Raw genomic sequence first — 16641 nt, forward strand, 5'->3', positions numbered from 1 at the left:
AGATGGAAAACACACTATTTTATAAAGATACCAATATATTTAAGGAAGCCAACTTCTGCCGGCAAGCTAGCTGGTTAGCATGATACAGGACATTTTGGCAATCTTTAGCCATAGCATAAATCCTTGTCGTGTTTTTTGTCTTTTTGTCTGAGTCAAACTTACAGAAGAGCAGACTTAGGATAAAACATGCTAAAGATAATGCTAGCTGACTTAACAGCCGTAGCTAATATTTGCTAATTTTTTTTCACAGCTGTTAGCTGTCGGTGCAGTCCAGTTAATTTGTGCAAAGTCCAAAAACACTGCTCTGCCTTTCTGTTTGACTTAATAAGAGAGGAAGATGACTTGTCCAATCTGTGGGATAGGTGTGGGAATTCAGAGGAAGCTAGATGACACCAAACCAAGAAGGTCATAGGTTATATTATTATTATTATTATTATTATTATTATTATTATTATTATTATTATTATTATTATTATTATTATTATTATTATTATTAATAATAATAATAATAATAATAATAATGAGAGGCGACACACCATTGGGTCGTCAATACAACATCTACACGCAGCGCAGAGCTGAGTCACCGGCATTTTGGACTGAACCAAGGGCTTGCATTAATAACGGAGATACGTCAAATATGCCATTCCTACTTGCAAGAGGGGATTAATCCATTTAAAACTGCTATTAAACAACGAACATGGTATGGTAAACATATATGGATAATAATAAGTGTAATACTTTTATTTCCTCTTGAAATGTTAATTATGCACCAAACACCGAGGCAAATTCCTTACACGTGAAAACATACTTGGCAACAAACCTTATTCTGATTCATTTTTTAATTACAAATATATAGTTAGAGAGAAAGAAAATAAGTCAAAAGAAGTTTTAAAACAGAAAAATTACAATTGACACCTGTAGTTACGATTCATTCATTCATGCTTGAAACGATCACTGCCCACGGCTTCTATTCCCATTGACTGCAATAGCTTACACAAGGATACAATTCAAAGTATTGTCAAACATTCAGGTTGAGATAAAATTCTGAAATGTACCACACTACTTCTACCATGAGATAATTGGATCAAGATTCAATCATCAAGATTTTGCAATAGTTGTTTACAGTACTGTTTACAGTAAAACATTTAGATGCACTGCGGGTGTAATTTTCTTTTTTGCAGAAACCTGGCAGGATCTTTTGGGGATGACAGAAGATGCGGTGGAGCAACTTTGGTGTCATTTGAGCAAAAACTGTGAGGAGGAGTTTAATTAGTTGTACAGTTTTTGAGAAAAACAGATTGATGGACTTCATAATTCCTCACAGCTCAAAGCACATGAACATTTCTGCTCACTGGGGCCTACATTTTAGTTTAAGTTGCAAAGTGCTACAGTAGCATGTATGACGGATTTATTATGAATTTTCAAAGTTTTTAAACTTCGGACCGTTGCTGTAGCACCACCCATTGGAACTATCAGCCCGCAAAGCCAGTTGAGGAAGTTTAGCATAGGACTGGACCTATGTGCAAAGTTAAGGGATTTTTTATGCATGGGAAGGCAGATTTAATGGTAGGAAGACCTAATCGGCCCCTAATAATAATTTGTCATGGAAAGGGTCTTTTAGAGGCAATTAGACAGTCTTGTCTAAACTGACTTACTGGAATAGAGGTCTACGCTAATGCCTATAGTTTGTAAAAGGACAGGTTATAAAGAAAACTTGTGTAGTATTAGATAGCATGTTAGCATTTTTGCCAAGCCAGTTTGACAAGTTAAGTCTGTCTTCAATTTCATCTTTTCGCCAATAATTTACCTGATTGCTGCAAAACCTAAAAGCTAGCTCTGGATTTTTACCCGGATCATTTGAGCAGAAGAAGAACACTGCTTGTGGATCTTCATGACAGAAGGTAACTGATACTTTATGCTTTTAACAGTACTTTGATATTATTCACGGCAGCATTCAGTCCACAATTGTGGCTGTTGCGCAAAAAGAACGTTAGCATCACATCTTATTCTAACCTCTTTGATCAAACGGTCTTTATGGACCTCTGCCTTTGGAATGTGACAGTAGGGCCATAATGGGTGTTGCCCACCAATCGAGGATTGTGCCTTTAATGCACACAGTGCTAAATATTTGTATTAATCAGAGTGGCCACAGGCGCATAGAGAATATCCAGCTTATGAGTGGGTGCCAAAAGACTTCTTATATCCAAAAGGTTCCAAACACAGTGTTGTGAAAGAGTTTAAGTAACCTCATACAACCTAACCTTGGTGCTACTTACTGCTTCTCAGTACTTTGAAACCTGTGATAAGCAAACCCCTGATATTTACCGTGGGTTTTAAAGCCTATTGTGGTGCAGATTCTGCTAACATGACCTTATGTTGTAACTTGTGTACTGTGCTTCAGAACAAAAAGACCCTGATTGTGAATTGAGGAGACAAGAAAAAGAACCTGCAATATTTAGACACATTTTTTCAGTGTTTATTACAAAGCATCTTCAGAGCAGGAAACCATTTATGAAAGACCAAATTGAGTTTATTGCAATCATGGAGCCTACCACATGCCATCAGAAACTTCAGCACATTTTTTGGTAAGTCGTAAATGTTATATATATATATATATATAATCTTTATTGCAGCCGATGCATTAAAACCAAGGGCAGTATAACTATAAAACTAAAGATGCTTAAGTTTAAGTTTCTTGTTGACATTCTTGATATATTTTATATGGTAACGGTGACAGAAGAAACACACTGTTTACCAGAGTTAACAGCAGGTAGGCTAGTTTCTAAAGACATGACTCAAAGGCTATAAAAAATACTTCAAAAAGCCGCTGTCCAAGCTAGTGGCATGCTGTAAAAACAAACTGCATTGTGTTTGTTTGAGGGCAGACACCTGGAATAACACATCTCTCAAAGGGAAGTACAGTGAACTGAGCACAGCACACTGAAGTCAGCAACTGCTAGTGTTAATACATCCCATCAGACCCACTGCATATAAGATATTAAACTGACAAAACCACAGCTACAGCGAAGGTCTCTGAAGTGTCAGCGTTAAGGTCAGTGCTGTCCTCACACTGACGCAGTAAGTCAGATATGAGAGGAGAAAGACAGCACGGCTCAGTGTGGAAAGAAAAGCAGTGAGAACTTGCTTGGCAGTTGGCACGTTAACACACAAAAGTCAAGCTCTGCAGCTGACTATCAGTTCTCCACTCAACCTGTGAGAGGGGGCTGTATGACTCAACTACAAAGGTATGTGTACATTTACAGACCATTACGTCTTATATGGCCTTTATCCTCAGCACAGAAAACCAGAGCCAAGATAGCTCAAATCAAAGCCCCTTTTCATTTTTCTACAATACCAATTTTAAGGCAGGGTTAAGGCAGGGTGGACTGAGAGTTTTTATGACTGGCTAGATTCCTTCGCTGGTCCTGATATGGTAGTGTATTTTTGTTGAGAAACAAACAGTTGGGTACCATGTTTAAAATGAACACAAAACAGTCCAGTTTTACTAAACCGGAAAATCATTCTTACTTCATAACACTAGTTTGAATACATTTCCCTCAGGTACACAAGCACCAAATGGACATTACATTTAGGCAAACTGGTTGTCTCTTACAAGGGTATATTAAAGTGTACTCCGTTCTGCTGCCTTTAGTATTCTGCTAAAATACAACAACAAAAAAAGAATGACAGTTACGTGTTTAAGTGCAGTTTTTACTGATATTTTCTTTCAACTAACACAAAAGCGTTAGTGTTTTCCGTGAAATGTTGCAACCTTTTTGGGTTGTGTTTATTGCGGCAGTTGATATCGCGATGACGATAAAAAACGATATATTGTGCAGCCTTAATGGAGGCCATGTTGCAAACTGTATTACAGCAACGTTTGGCCTTCATTTGATAGAACAGCTGAAGACAAGTAAGGGGGGACAGAGAGGGGGGATGACGTGCAGCAAAGGGCCGGACTCAAACCCGGGCCACTATGGTAAGGACAGAGCCTAGGTATATGGGGCGCACACTTAATTGGGTGAGCTACCAGGGCACCCTGTTGAAATGTTTTAATAGTTTTTGGACAATAATGGAGCACTAGCCTTAAAGCATTGTGAGTTAAAACTTTGTGACATTGGGTTAACGGTTTAAAAAAGATGGACTAATTTTGCAAACTCCAGAATACATTCAATTATACAGTACAGTATTTGCGACCAGACCATGCTGCTGTGCAAAATCTTTTAAATTTTTTTTCTTGAATGCCAATGGAAGTTTGATTACAGACTACGCAGACAGGCATGGTGAAATGTAGCTCCAAAGAATCAGAGAATGTCAACAGTGGTTAAGGAAAACAAAGGAGAGCATGTTAAATAAACTTATTGTATAGTATAGTATAGTGTAACCAAGGCAAAACTTTTCTTTAAATCACATTTATCTGGGCTTAACAAGTTAACAATGGTCAGTCCAAAAACTGAGGACTTTACAGTACTACCGTCATTGTTTTCTACCATTTTTTGTACATACAAACAAAGGATGTCTTTAAGATCAACAACTTGCCAGGACATCTGTGTGACACACTGGGGCTGCACAGTAGTCTGACTTTTATTCAAAACAACCTAACAGGAAACATGGCTCCACAATAAGAAAATAATTTAAGAATGTATATAAAAACAACAAACGGTGTCAAGTAGCAGCATAAAGGAAAAAACAAGGGCAAATAAAGGCAGTGTCTACACAACATCAAGGCAGGAGGTTGATAGCGCTTTTTCAAACATTTTTCACTATGGCAGCCCAATCAGCATGAGCCATATATTTGTCCTTTGTGTACTATTCTTCCTCTAGGCCCTAATCGGTCAAACTCCAGTCATCCTGAATGCCTGGGTATACTCAAAAATAGCCACATGTCTCTCTGTGGGACATTCAGGGAAGGATGTGGTGGTGATGAGGGTAAGGAATGTGTCTTTTCTGCTGACAGATGTCCTGTGCCGCGAGCTGACAGGGCACTGAACTCAGACCTCTTGGATGCACTGCCTGCACACATCGTGACAATGTTCATTGCTGTATGACAAGACATCAGCAACCACATAAACAAACTCATGCATGCAGTATTTGACCTTTGCATAGCTTGTTTTTTTTGTGTGGTACTTTTAAGTTGTATCAGTCGCTGTAAGTTAGACTGATGTTTAAAGCATCTCTGCCTTTTGCAAACTGCTTGCACTACATTTGGTTGTAGCAAGTAATAACCATGTTAGACTGAGAAATGGGATAGTTACTATAACAGTGGTCACTGTTGGTGGCACGTAGTTTAAGCATCATTCCCAAGTGGTGGATTTTAATCATTGTACTACTACTACTACTACTACTACATACTACTACTACTTTTTTAGTCACACTAGAGTTATGGTAGGGCTGGGCGGTATATCGATATATTTTCAGACGAGATATGGGACAAAACAATACCGTTTATTAGTGGTGTTTCGGACCATGGTTGATCCGTACGGTTGGTCCGTGAAAAAGATACAGGCAATGCAATTTTCTGTTCATGTGAACAAGGCATGTTAAAAGCATTTGATAGACGGTCATGGCTACTGGAGGAGCGGAAGAATTCAAAAACCTGTGACGCTGGCTACAGAGCTCCGTCGTATTAGTGGCAGTTGGTAGTTGCTTAGGCGACAAAAAGTGGACTTTATGCGGTGACGACAGTTAACTAGTCGTTTTGGTGACTAAACTTAAGTTTAGAAAAAATATTTCTTTTCTTTCAATAATAAATGGAAAGCTTTGTTTTTTTGTTTTTTTTTTAAATTGTCCGCCCTTTCTTGTGCTGACCAGAAAATGTATCCGTGATCCGATCCTAACCATGAGTTTTGTGATCCTTTGCACCCCTACCGTTTATATCAATATAGTTTGATGTTGCATTACATAACCCATTTCTTATGTAAAGCAGTGCCTGTGTTTGCATCTCTCCTCTCTCATACTCTTTGGGCAACCCCGCCCTCACTCCTCTCCTCCAACATGGAGCAAAAGACAGCGCAGGTCCACACTGCTGACATTTGCCTACAGTTTTAATTGTTATTTGCACAGCTGTATATTTTATTAAGCAGGAGAGGAAAACCTGTATTTGTACCAGTGTTTCCACTGGTAACGTTCTGTTGGTTGGAACATTCACTTCAGTTCTATGAGTAATGCCCAATTTATGTTCCTGCGTTAAATCTACACCGTAGCCTGACGTGCACCTCGCCAAAAATGTAACTACACGTTGTGGCGACGCAGACCGCAACAACTGATTGGTTCACTTGGCCGTGGCTTGGTATCGAGCATTTTCCTCTACTTATTTACGGGTTCTCTTGCTCCGCGGACAACATGAAATCAAGGAGAGGGTTTACATTACATTACAGTACATTACATGTCATTTAGCTGATGCTTTTATCCAAAGTGACTTACAATTGCTATATATCAGAGGTTGCACGCCTCTGAAGCAACTAGGGGTTAAATGTCTTGCTCAGGGACACATTGGTTAATGTACAGCAGTGGGAATCGAACCCAGATCTCCCACACACAAGGCATGTGTCATATTCACTGCGCCATCACCACCACCGTGCACTACTTTTCCTGCTATAGCTTTCCGACCGTGATCAGAAAGAGTCGGTACTCGCTCCGAAGCAGAAACCAGTCACTCTCTCACTCGCTCTACCACACACCAGCCCAGACACCAGCACACAAGTATAAAAGAGCGAGTGAGACGGTGCCATGCCGATGACCTGGCGATGTGCATTCAACCCATGCTGGACGACCGTTCATATGAGTCAGCCACCACTGTGAGTAGAGAATCCAGTCTGCAGTGTAGTTCAAACACTTCATGTACAATTTCAAACAGGGAAGGAATCCCTGTCTTTGCATTTTATTCAAAATAAAAGTGCTTGAGACATCTCACATCTGGCTTTGACTTACAAGTGAAAACTTTGTGAGCTCACTTTGTAGAAAATACCAAGATATACATGATGTATCAGCTGTCAGCCGAAAAATAAAGTACAGAGATGTGATTTTTGGTCTGTGTTTGTCTTCGCGCTGAGAGCAGAAGGAAGTCTCGGAGGGTAGGCCTGAGCAGACACGCGCTGCTCGCTCATTTGTTTTTAGCACTGGCCCAATTGGGCAACCTGCTGATTGTATGTACTGGTCCGATGTAAGTTTTTACTGGCTCCGGGGCATCAGTCAATTCTTATTGTTGGACCCTATCATATAGATAGAACATCCAGCCCTAGTTTTTAGGTGTCATTTTGGAATGGATTTTGCCCATCTAGAAATGCAGTAAATAATCTCCATTAAAAGAAAGAATTCTGGACCTCACCAATTTTTAACCCTGGCTACGGCCCTGGTCAGACTGCATTTCATTTAAGCAAAGTTCTTGTACAGCTGCTTGTGTGTGTGAAAGCATGCAACATTTGAAAAGCTTGACTTCTTTTGAAAGTTCAAAAAGGGTTTCGTAGGAAAACCGTTATATTAGTCAAAAAGTGAGGTATCAAAAAAGGAATGGTTTTGGTCTTGCTGCCAAAACACAGGTATCATTTTGGCAGTAGCACTGAAAGATTTCTAATGAAACCCAGCCTTACACATGGCAGTGACCCTCTGTTTCTGAAATTCAGATAAAACATAGGTGGAAATAACTTCAAAGAGCACACACTGCCACATTACTTATCTTCTAACTGATCAATAGGCATTCCATCACCCTACTCCAAAACCTGACTTACACAAATCCTCCCATGAGCCATAATGCTAATCTCTATGAATCATCTTTGCCCCAGAGATTGAGCAATCCTAAAACAGCCAAATCAAGCCCACAATGTTAGCACACAAATGATTCAATAATTTGTAAAACCTGTTTACCTGCAGGTGATTTATCACAGCGAGTAAGAACAGAGACACGTTTGCAGTGTGTCTGGTGGTGGTGGTTCTTTAAGAGCAAACTATATTTTTTTCCATATAAAATGTGAACCTGGCACAGGAAATATATGTATGAGGTACATGCCCAGCTGTGTTGTGTAAAACCGGATTATATAAGTTTATTGAGACTAACAACTTAAAGTCCATAAAGAACATGAGCATAACCTGAGCTATGAGAAGAATGTTAAGAATGTTAATTAGATCCAGGATTTGTTTTTTTTACCAATACTCAACCTCTCATCGAACTGTGGGCCCTTATTTTTTTAATAATCATCTTTCATTTCAGCAACTGGAGAGAATGCACGTAAGTGTAACAGCCAATAGAAAAAAGGGTTTCTCAGGTCAATACATAAAATGCAGACATACCTGTCAAAACCAACAAAAACAGAAATACATGAAAATAGTAAAATTTAATAAAAGGAAAAAAGGAAAACAATGCCAAGTGGATATTTATCATTACTAAAAAATGGGGTGTAACAAACAGACAGACTTCCATTTCATGTTACTGACAAACAGTAAAATAGACTGTGGCTAAACTATAGGTAACTGTAGGAGCTTAACGCAAAAATCTTGGTGCTACTGCATTACATGGTTAAGCAGTACGCAGTGAGACAGGGAACTGACTTAAACAGCAGTTTGACTTGTCTGTGACAGTGTTTTCTTACACTTTTCCCCAGAAGAACAGAGAAAATACTGTGTTTTATTGTTAAATACAAAATGGTCATATTTTGATAGAACAGATCTAGTCTAACAACCATTATGACCATTTAGCTCCTGCATCGCTGTAGCCCTACCTGTTCAGACAGGACAAAAAAATAGTGCTCACAAAAAAAGGACATAAAAACACATATGGGTGCAAGAACAGCCTACAATATGTTCTTCTGAAATCCCCCTCCAAAACAAATTAACACAAATTACATCAGGTAGTACATACAGGCTTACATGCATACTATGTCTGCAGTATGTCTGCATATTTATGTCATTAGACATAAGACAAATGTTGGAGGCCTCCAACATTTCTTTCAGTACTAAGCAGAGAGTGTTTTGTTGACATATTGTAGACCTTTCTACAATGTAAGGTTACTATTTTGTAAGGGATACAGTAGGTTAACTTTATCTAGATAACACAAATAACTCAACAACATGCCCTTGTGAATCAATGGCTATACTCAGAGTCACTCCAAAAGAGCGCAAATCACTAATCCTCACTTAATTTATCCCATCATGCCATTCCAACGGGCTTCGGGCTGTCACAGATAATTCACTACATTCAGCAAATCAAACAAAGCTCCTACATTCCTCCCCTGCTCCTTGTACCACAACCTTACTACCCTCCAAACTGAAATTTTAAATATTAGAAAGCAAAGCATCCCCAGGTGGGATCTAAAAACACACACCGTGGCCTAAGTGACAGCAAACTAAACTCTGAAGCATTTCAAGACAGATTGAAAAACGTCTGTTAAGTCTAGTGCATGACCAATTTACTTTATGAGGTTACTGGGAAAAAAAACTGCCAGCAAGGAAGACTGTGGCAAAACGATTAAAAAATTAAGAAGTTCCTTATAAAGTTCTAAGGAATTAACATCTCACCATCAGATGCAAACAGGTCCACTTTCATTGGTCCTTGGAGCAAGGATGTGGCATTTTGTGACAAAACATTAACAATAAAATGCTGTCAATATCAAACCAAAGAACCGGAGTCCAACTCGGCAATGGTTCAGTCGACACAATTCAGCAATGTGATCTAGCCATTTAATCTTATAGCTTAAAGACTTAAAATAGTCAGAATTCTTGTTGTTTTTAATAACATGATTGTAAAATCTATGGTAATAGGGTGAAGGTGGTCCTAACGGTTTCGCTCTAAGCCCATATAAAGCCTGGAATCCTAAGTTTCGTCTATCGGAGTTGGACTTTGGACCCTTGGGGGGGGGGATCATTACAGAAACGACGAACAAAAATCAAGCAGGGACACAGCTCCCAACAAACAGGTGCTGGCATTTTACCACGTCAAATTAACTAGCAAGGTCTTTTGTAGTAAATCATTACACAGTCAACAGAGAAGTGAGGTTACATTGAGATCTCAGAGCTGATTGGCCTGCACTGTGTTTAGGCAATCTTACTGTATGCATATTGTGACTCATCACCAATTTAACAAAGTCATGGCATACAAGGATTACAAGCTACAGAGCACGTTCTCTTGAATGTTTATTTTTTTGGATTTAAAAATGCTCACTTTGGAGCACTTTACTACACATTCAGCCAAAATTTGCCAAATGAACACAGTTTTTTTGGAACATGCTATGTCTGACGCAAGACTGCACAGATCACACTTAAAAAGGAGACAGTTAACACTCTCCATGGAGTAGCTTATGGAATGTATTTTTATTCACACATAACATAAAGAGCATGTCCAAATGTGTGTATGAATTCAAAAAATGAGCGACTGTACTAAAACAAGAAAGGCTGTGCTTAGGCACAGTGGTGCTTTAAGCTACATGCTTATGTCAACATTCTAACATGCTAATAATGACAATCCTAGAATGTTGATGTTAATGTTAAAAGACCACAAAATCAAAAACACACATTTTTTTCCTCCTACCTTTAGTGCTATTTATCAATCTAGATTGTTTTGGTGCCCAGTGTTAGAGATATCGGCTGTAGAGATGTCTGACTTCTTTCCAATATAATGCAACAAGATAGCACTCTTGGCTTGTGAAAAACTAAAATACTCTGGTTGTGTGTGTTATGTTTCATGGAGGAACTATTTTTGTTTTTCCGAACTACACCCGCCAACCATATCATTGTGCAGAAGTCCCTCCTGGTCCAACATTGCTAGCTTGTGGAAATTAGATGATAGCTAACAGATACTGCTAGCTCACCTGAGCTAGCTAACGTTACAGCTAAGCCGAGGAGGACGGCATTAATGTTTACATCTCGCACTGTCACGAGCATGAGCCTCTCGTCCATGAGTGCGCTTCCTTCTGTGTGGTGATACGGTTGGCAGGTGTAGATCTGTACAAACACATGAAACTGCTGACAACTAGGTCTGTGGATTATCTTGAGTCACCAGGTCATGATTTCTGGGAAAAGACATTGCTGTTGAGAATTTCAAATGTAATTGTTGGTGCTATGAGCACGCCAAGTGCCATCTAGTTACAGTATATTCAAGAGAAAGCAGACATCTCTGTGGCTGATATTTCCGACACTGGGTAACTAACACCAAAACAATCTAGATTGATAAATAGCACTACATGTAAGTGCCAATTTTATTTTGGGGTGAACTCTCCCTTTAAGCAGTTTACCATGTTTACTATCTAATGCCGCGTTCTATTGACCTCGGAACTCGGAAGCTGGAGGTGGGAATGACGTCATACCCGAGTTGAATGCGTTCCATTTAAAAAGTCGGATTTTCATTGTTTCCATTAGCTCTAGCCCGGTTAGCTATTGTTAGCAATACCAGTTGATAACGCATTACGCTGTTTTTTGTGCATGCAAACAGCGTAACAACATGTCCACAGATAGAAGTTGGACATGCCTGTGTGAACGACTGATTTAGTGACACAAATAAGACAGAAGTGCTAATAATAACTTTATGTTACTGCAGCTTTCACAACTGTTGATACAGGGGGCAGCCATGTTGGATTTGGAACTCGGGCTACTGCGAGATTGTCCGAGTTCCGAGCTCGGAAATCTGAGGTCAGGGGGCGTGTTTCCGACTTTGACCTCGGAAAATCCGAGTTCCGAGGTAAATAGAACGCGGCATTAGCTCATAAAACTTTGACCTGCTGCTGGGTCTAGATGAAGTCAGGTTATGACCAAAGTCAGCGTGATTCCTCTGAGGACCATGACTATCTGTACAAAACGTCATGGCAACCCATCCAGTATATTTCTGTCGGCTCAGTCTAGACGAAACTGACTAACTGACATTGTATGCTGCTAGTAGGGCTGCACAATATTATGAAAATATCTAATTGCGATTATTTCGACTGATATTTGCAATATCATTCACGATATTGAAGGGAATGATCATGTTTGTATCATTATTCTCATTTTCATTGACTAATATTAAATCTTAAAAAATTAAAATGATTATAGTGTGATTTCTGCGAGGATCTGTACCAAACAAAGATGTTTTCTGTAGTCTGTATATAGGAGTTGTAGGCTGGGACGTCTCTGCAGCACCACAATACTTCATTCAGAATGGTTTGACACATTTTGCCTTTAACAAATATTGCGCCCCTCTGCGATTTGGATATTGCACTAGTCCATATTGCGATTTCGATAAAATTGCGATTAATTGTGCATCCCTAGCTGCCAGCATGGTTAAAAACAATCAAGTACTGTCAACTGTGCTCACGATATCATTTATTATTTCTTCAATATCATCCCCTCTCCTCTATATATTATATTTTATTCTCTAGCAACAGAAAAGAAAAGTGTACAGTGACATGTCAGCAGTGATGTGTCAGGTATCAGAGCAGACAGCACTGTGTGTTTCCTTACATGACAGCAACTAGTAAAATCATAAGTTTTACTGGTCTGGGACACAACTGATAAAAGTGATTGTTTGTGCAAGCAAATACGCAAAGAGTAATATTTAACTTTGCCAGACATCATCACTCTGCCATCATGATAAACGTCCCATGAAATTGTGGAGGGGGGGGGGGGGAATTTGGCTGAACCAAACTTCAAATCCAAGCAGACAGATACAAGCTAATTTTAAGCAGAAAAAAGCATTTTTCAACAAAATGTATTTTGTTGAAAAAAGAAAAAAAAAAATCACCTGTATTTACATCACATGCCAACACGAATGTATGTGACTGTACATGCAGCACATTAAAATAAATAGTGTGCAGTTCCTTTTTAACCCTCTTGTTGTCCTTGGGTCAAATCTGACCTATTTTCAAAAAGTTTCTATATCAGAAATTTGGGTTTTCTTTCAACCAACTTTTAAAACACAATGACATGGATGGTTCCATACAACACTCTTCACAAGTTAAATAAATGATAAGTTCACTACTTTTATTTGGGTGTTTTATTCAATGTTATAGCATGTAAAGAAAAACTGATAATAGAATGTTGAAAAACTTCAAAAAACTTTCAAATTTCAAAAACATCGGAAAAAGTGACAAAAAACTTGGAAAAAAGTGACAAACGTCGGGAAAAGTGACACAAACATGGGAAAAGCTTAAAACGTCAAAAAAGCGCAGAAAAATATTGACAGAAACTTCGAAAAAAAGTGACAAAAGTGTTGAAAAAGATGACCAAAACGTTGGAATTTTTTTTACATTTTGACCCAGAAAAACAAAAAGTTGCATGGTCGACGGGGAAGACAACACAAGGGTTAAAGAATAAAAATCATCTGCAAACGTTCACACACCACCTCAATTCTCAGCTGTATTTGAAATTAACAAAGTGGTATTTACCTTGGTTATGAGCAGAGGTTCTCGATGCTCCAGTCCCCCTCTCAGTGTAAATCCCCACGGTGCTCCTCCTGAAAGAAACGCATCCACCAGCTTCCAGCCATCACCATCTTTGCTCCTCTGATCCAGATTTTCTGACTTCTGCATCCCATGCCAAAGGCTCTCTGCTTGTGTGTAGTGTGGATCATGTTTATATCCCTCAGCATTCATGGTACTGCTATAAATGGAAACATGAAAACATCCAGACAAAAAAATTAGAATAAGCACTTACTAAAATATGTTACTGTTGACCAAATGGCACTGTATTTAACCCTTGTGTTGCCTTCCTGTTGGCCATGCAACTTTTTGTTTTTCTGAGTCAACATTTTGAGGTTTTTGTCACTTTTATCCAAGTTTTTTGTCACTTTTTCCGATATTTTTATAATTTTTTTTCTGCGCCTTTTGACATTTTTCCTGCATTTTTTAAGCTTTTTCCGACATTTTTGTCACGTTTTTCAACGTTCTTTTATCTTCTTTTTTTTTCAAATGCTATAAAATTAAATAAACACCCAAATTCAATGAAAGTAGCGAACTGATCACTTATTTTACTTGTGAAGAGCGTTGTAGAGAACCATCCACGTTTCATTTTGTTGTTGAAAATTTGGTTGAAAAAAACCCAAATTTCTGATATAGAAACTTTTTGAAAATGGGTCAAATTTGACCCGAGGACAACAGGAGGGTTAAAAAGGCTCTATCTTGGGCCCAGTTGAAAATACTGTCAGGCACATAATCTGTAAAGATGTTCTATTCCAGGTCTATGCTGATGAAACCCAGCTGTAACTCACTCTGAAATCTACTATCCAGCCTGGCAAGATCAGAAAACTACAGCTAGGCTATACCTTCACTGGTACTAAAGACAATATTACCCCCATCTCTGCATTGTTACACTCATTGACAGTCAATTTTAGAAATGATCAAGATTTTACTGCTCACTTTCACAGCTCAGTACGTTTTACCGCTGATCTTTTAAACCCCCTTGAACCTGAGCGTTACCTGAAAATACTACTGACTGCTTTATAGACTCAATAATAAAAGCTAACTTAGCATTTGCCAGTGGCTGAAGATGCTACAAAATAATTTTAGGAATATATACTGTATGTATATGATAAGAAAATATTACATTGTAAATACTCTTTCTTGTCCTGTTAATTCTTTTCTCTTAATACATGTTATGCTTTGCTTTTTTAAATACTTTTCATAGCTGACCTTGTTTTGGATCATGTGTTTCTTATTTGTATGAATTTGTTTCAATTCCCCTGACATTTGCACTATTACAGGCGTAGCTGTTTTTTTCAAATCTTATCTCAAAACTTATTTATTTGGAATGGCTTTTAATACATAGGAGCGCTGTGACATTTCATCCTCCTGCTTTTATGTAGCCTAAGCGTTTCTGATTTTACCGTATGTTATTTTATTCTTGTTCCTTGGCGTAAATCACTTTGGATACCTGCTGGTTGCTGTAAAGAGCTATATAAATAAATGTTGATTGATTGATTGATTTATTGTTTAGGCGAAGCACTTTGTAATGTCTGCTTTTATTATTAGCCAATATTGCAACAGATAATAGAATGCTGTGCCATTGTCAGTCTGAAATATAATACAGGTTTTAACCGTTTTACATCATAACAATACATGCAAACTAAATAAAAAAATATATAAAAGACCTCTGAATTCTTAATAGAGCCTAATATATGCAATACTATACTTTACAAACCCAAATGGGTTTCTGTAATTAAGGTAAACATGGGCATACAGAATGCTGTTTATGTTGCTAACTTTAATGACTATTGGTAGCCTATTGTCTTTTACATTGTACAGGGTTTAACTGGCATCACTGACAATAATGTGAACACAGCATGTATCTGCTGAGTAATACAGTAAGTTCATATTCAAACATGACAGCACCATTCCACTGAACAAAACACAAAAAGTAGGATCAAATTATTCATTACTATTATCACTATAACAATATCCCTGAATGTACCTTTATTGTCATTGCAGTGAGATAACATTTAAATAAGCTTCTTAGAAAAAAAATGGATAAAGGTAAAGTTAGTCCACCGCTAAAAAAAGACTAATTTATACATTCTTTACAGTATTTATTAAATAGTATTTTAACACAATTTGAAAAATTCAGCATTATTTCAGTGGTTTTGGGCCGCTCCCTTTATTTCTATATTTCCAATGATAACATGATATTTTAGATGTAATCTTTCCATAGATTCCTAACTTTTATGGTTAAAATGTCTGGACTGGAATGAAATTAAATACGTGTTCTTAATTTGAAAGGTTAAAGACCCAAAATGAACGCGTGGCTGTTAAATCTAGTAACTTGGCTTGTCAGGAAAGCTGTTTTGTCTCCGTCTAAATGGTATAAAAATGCATCCTCGTGTCACTAAGTTAGGAAACCTGTAACGCTGCGTAAACACCTGTTGTCTTACTCCGGACAGGCTGACTTTAAACGTAATGCTCTTATGAGTGAGAGAACTAAACACACTAACAATGTCGAGCAGCACAATGGAAACCATCTTCGCCTGTACCAACAAATAAGCAAACCCGAGCTGAGTTAAACAGACTTGCTCTTTGAAATAGGTGTGAAACAAGCACTTTAACATGAAATAAGTTACTCTAGTCCCTAAGGTCCATAGCTTTCTCAAAAAGTATTACAAAACGCATGCTTAAACGGCTGACCTTACCTGGGAATTCAACTTCTGGATAAACCGGTGAACACGACAGCTTCGTCGGGGTGGCACGCAGCTATATCCCAGGTTTACGTTACACATACTTCATCTTTTGCAACCGTTTTATTTTTAAAGGAATTACTTTTTAGTCATTCGCTCGTTGTGCTAGCTAACAGTTTGGTGGAGTACGCTGGGAGAGCCACTGTTTTACACGCCGCAGTTCAGTCCGTATCCTACTTCATGAGACAAACCGAGAACGACACAGTAACACAGTCAGAGAGTTTAAATAAGCTAAGCTAACCTAGCTCCATCCATGGACAACAGGGATAACAAGTGGAGCAAAACACAGCGCAAGCGTGCCATCTACCGTCAGTTAGCAAGTGACGTTAAGGTGAGAATTTGTTGTAACGTTACTTACTTCATGCATAGAGAGATAAACATATTTTAACACCACAGCTGAGACTTTAAAATTCCTTTCTAGAGTGTGACACATAGTTAAACGCAACAAATCGCTATTAGTCTCGTTAACTTAGCGTTATTAACTTAACGTTAGGTAACGACGTCAAACAGAGCGGAGC

At 38.3% G+C, this 16641-nt stretch overlaps 1 protein-coding gene across 3 annotated transcripts in view; it reads right to left on the reverse strand.

Moving 5' to 3' along the window:
* The window catches only part of shroom2a (shroom family member 2a), a 48856-nt gene extending 32263 nt beyond the window's left edge, over positions 1-16593 (reverse strand). For 2 of the 3 annotated variants that reach the window (XM_031312008.2, XM_036007343.1), the window contains exons 1-2: positions 16079-16593; positions 13347-13560 (exon numbers count right to left, since the gene is read on the reverse strand). In XM_031312008.2, the coding sequence (XP_031167868.1) occupies positions 13347-13553 (207 nt within the window). In that variant the 5' untranslated portion in view covers positions 13554-13560; positions 16079-16593. Of the gene's footprint in view, positions 1-9510; positions 9786-13346; positions 13561-16078 lie in introns of those variants that run through there. The other variant, XM_036007346.1, reaches the window with a different exon arrangement.
* Positions 16594-16641: the final 48 nt, after the last annotated feature.

The sequence above is a fragment of the Sander lucioperca genome, chromosome 11, assembly GCF_008315115.2.
Source record: "Sander lucioperca isolate FBNREF2018 chromosome 11, SLUC_FBN_1.2, whole genome shotgun sequence".
Classification (NCBI taxonomy): domain Eukaryota; kingdom Metazoa; phylum Chordata; class Actinopteri; order Perciformes; family Percidae; genus Sander; species Sander lucioperca.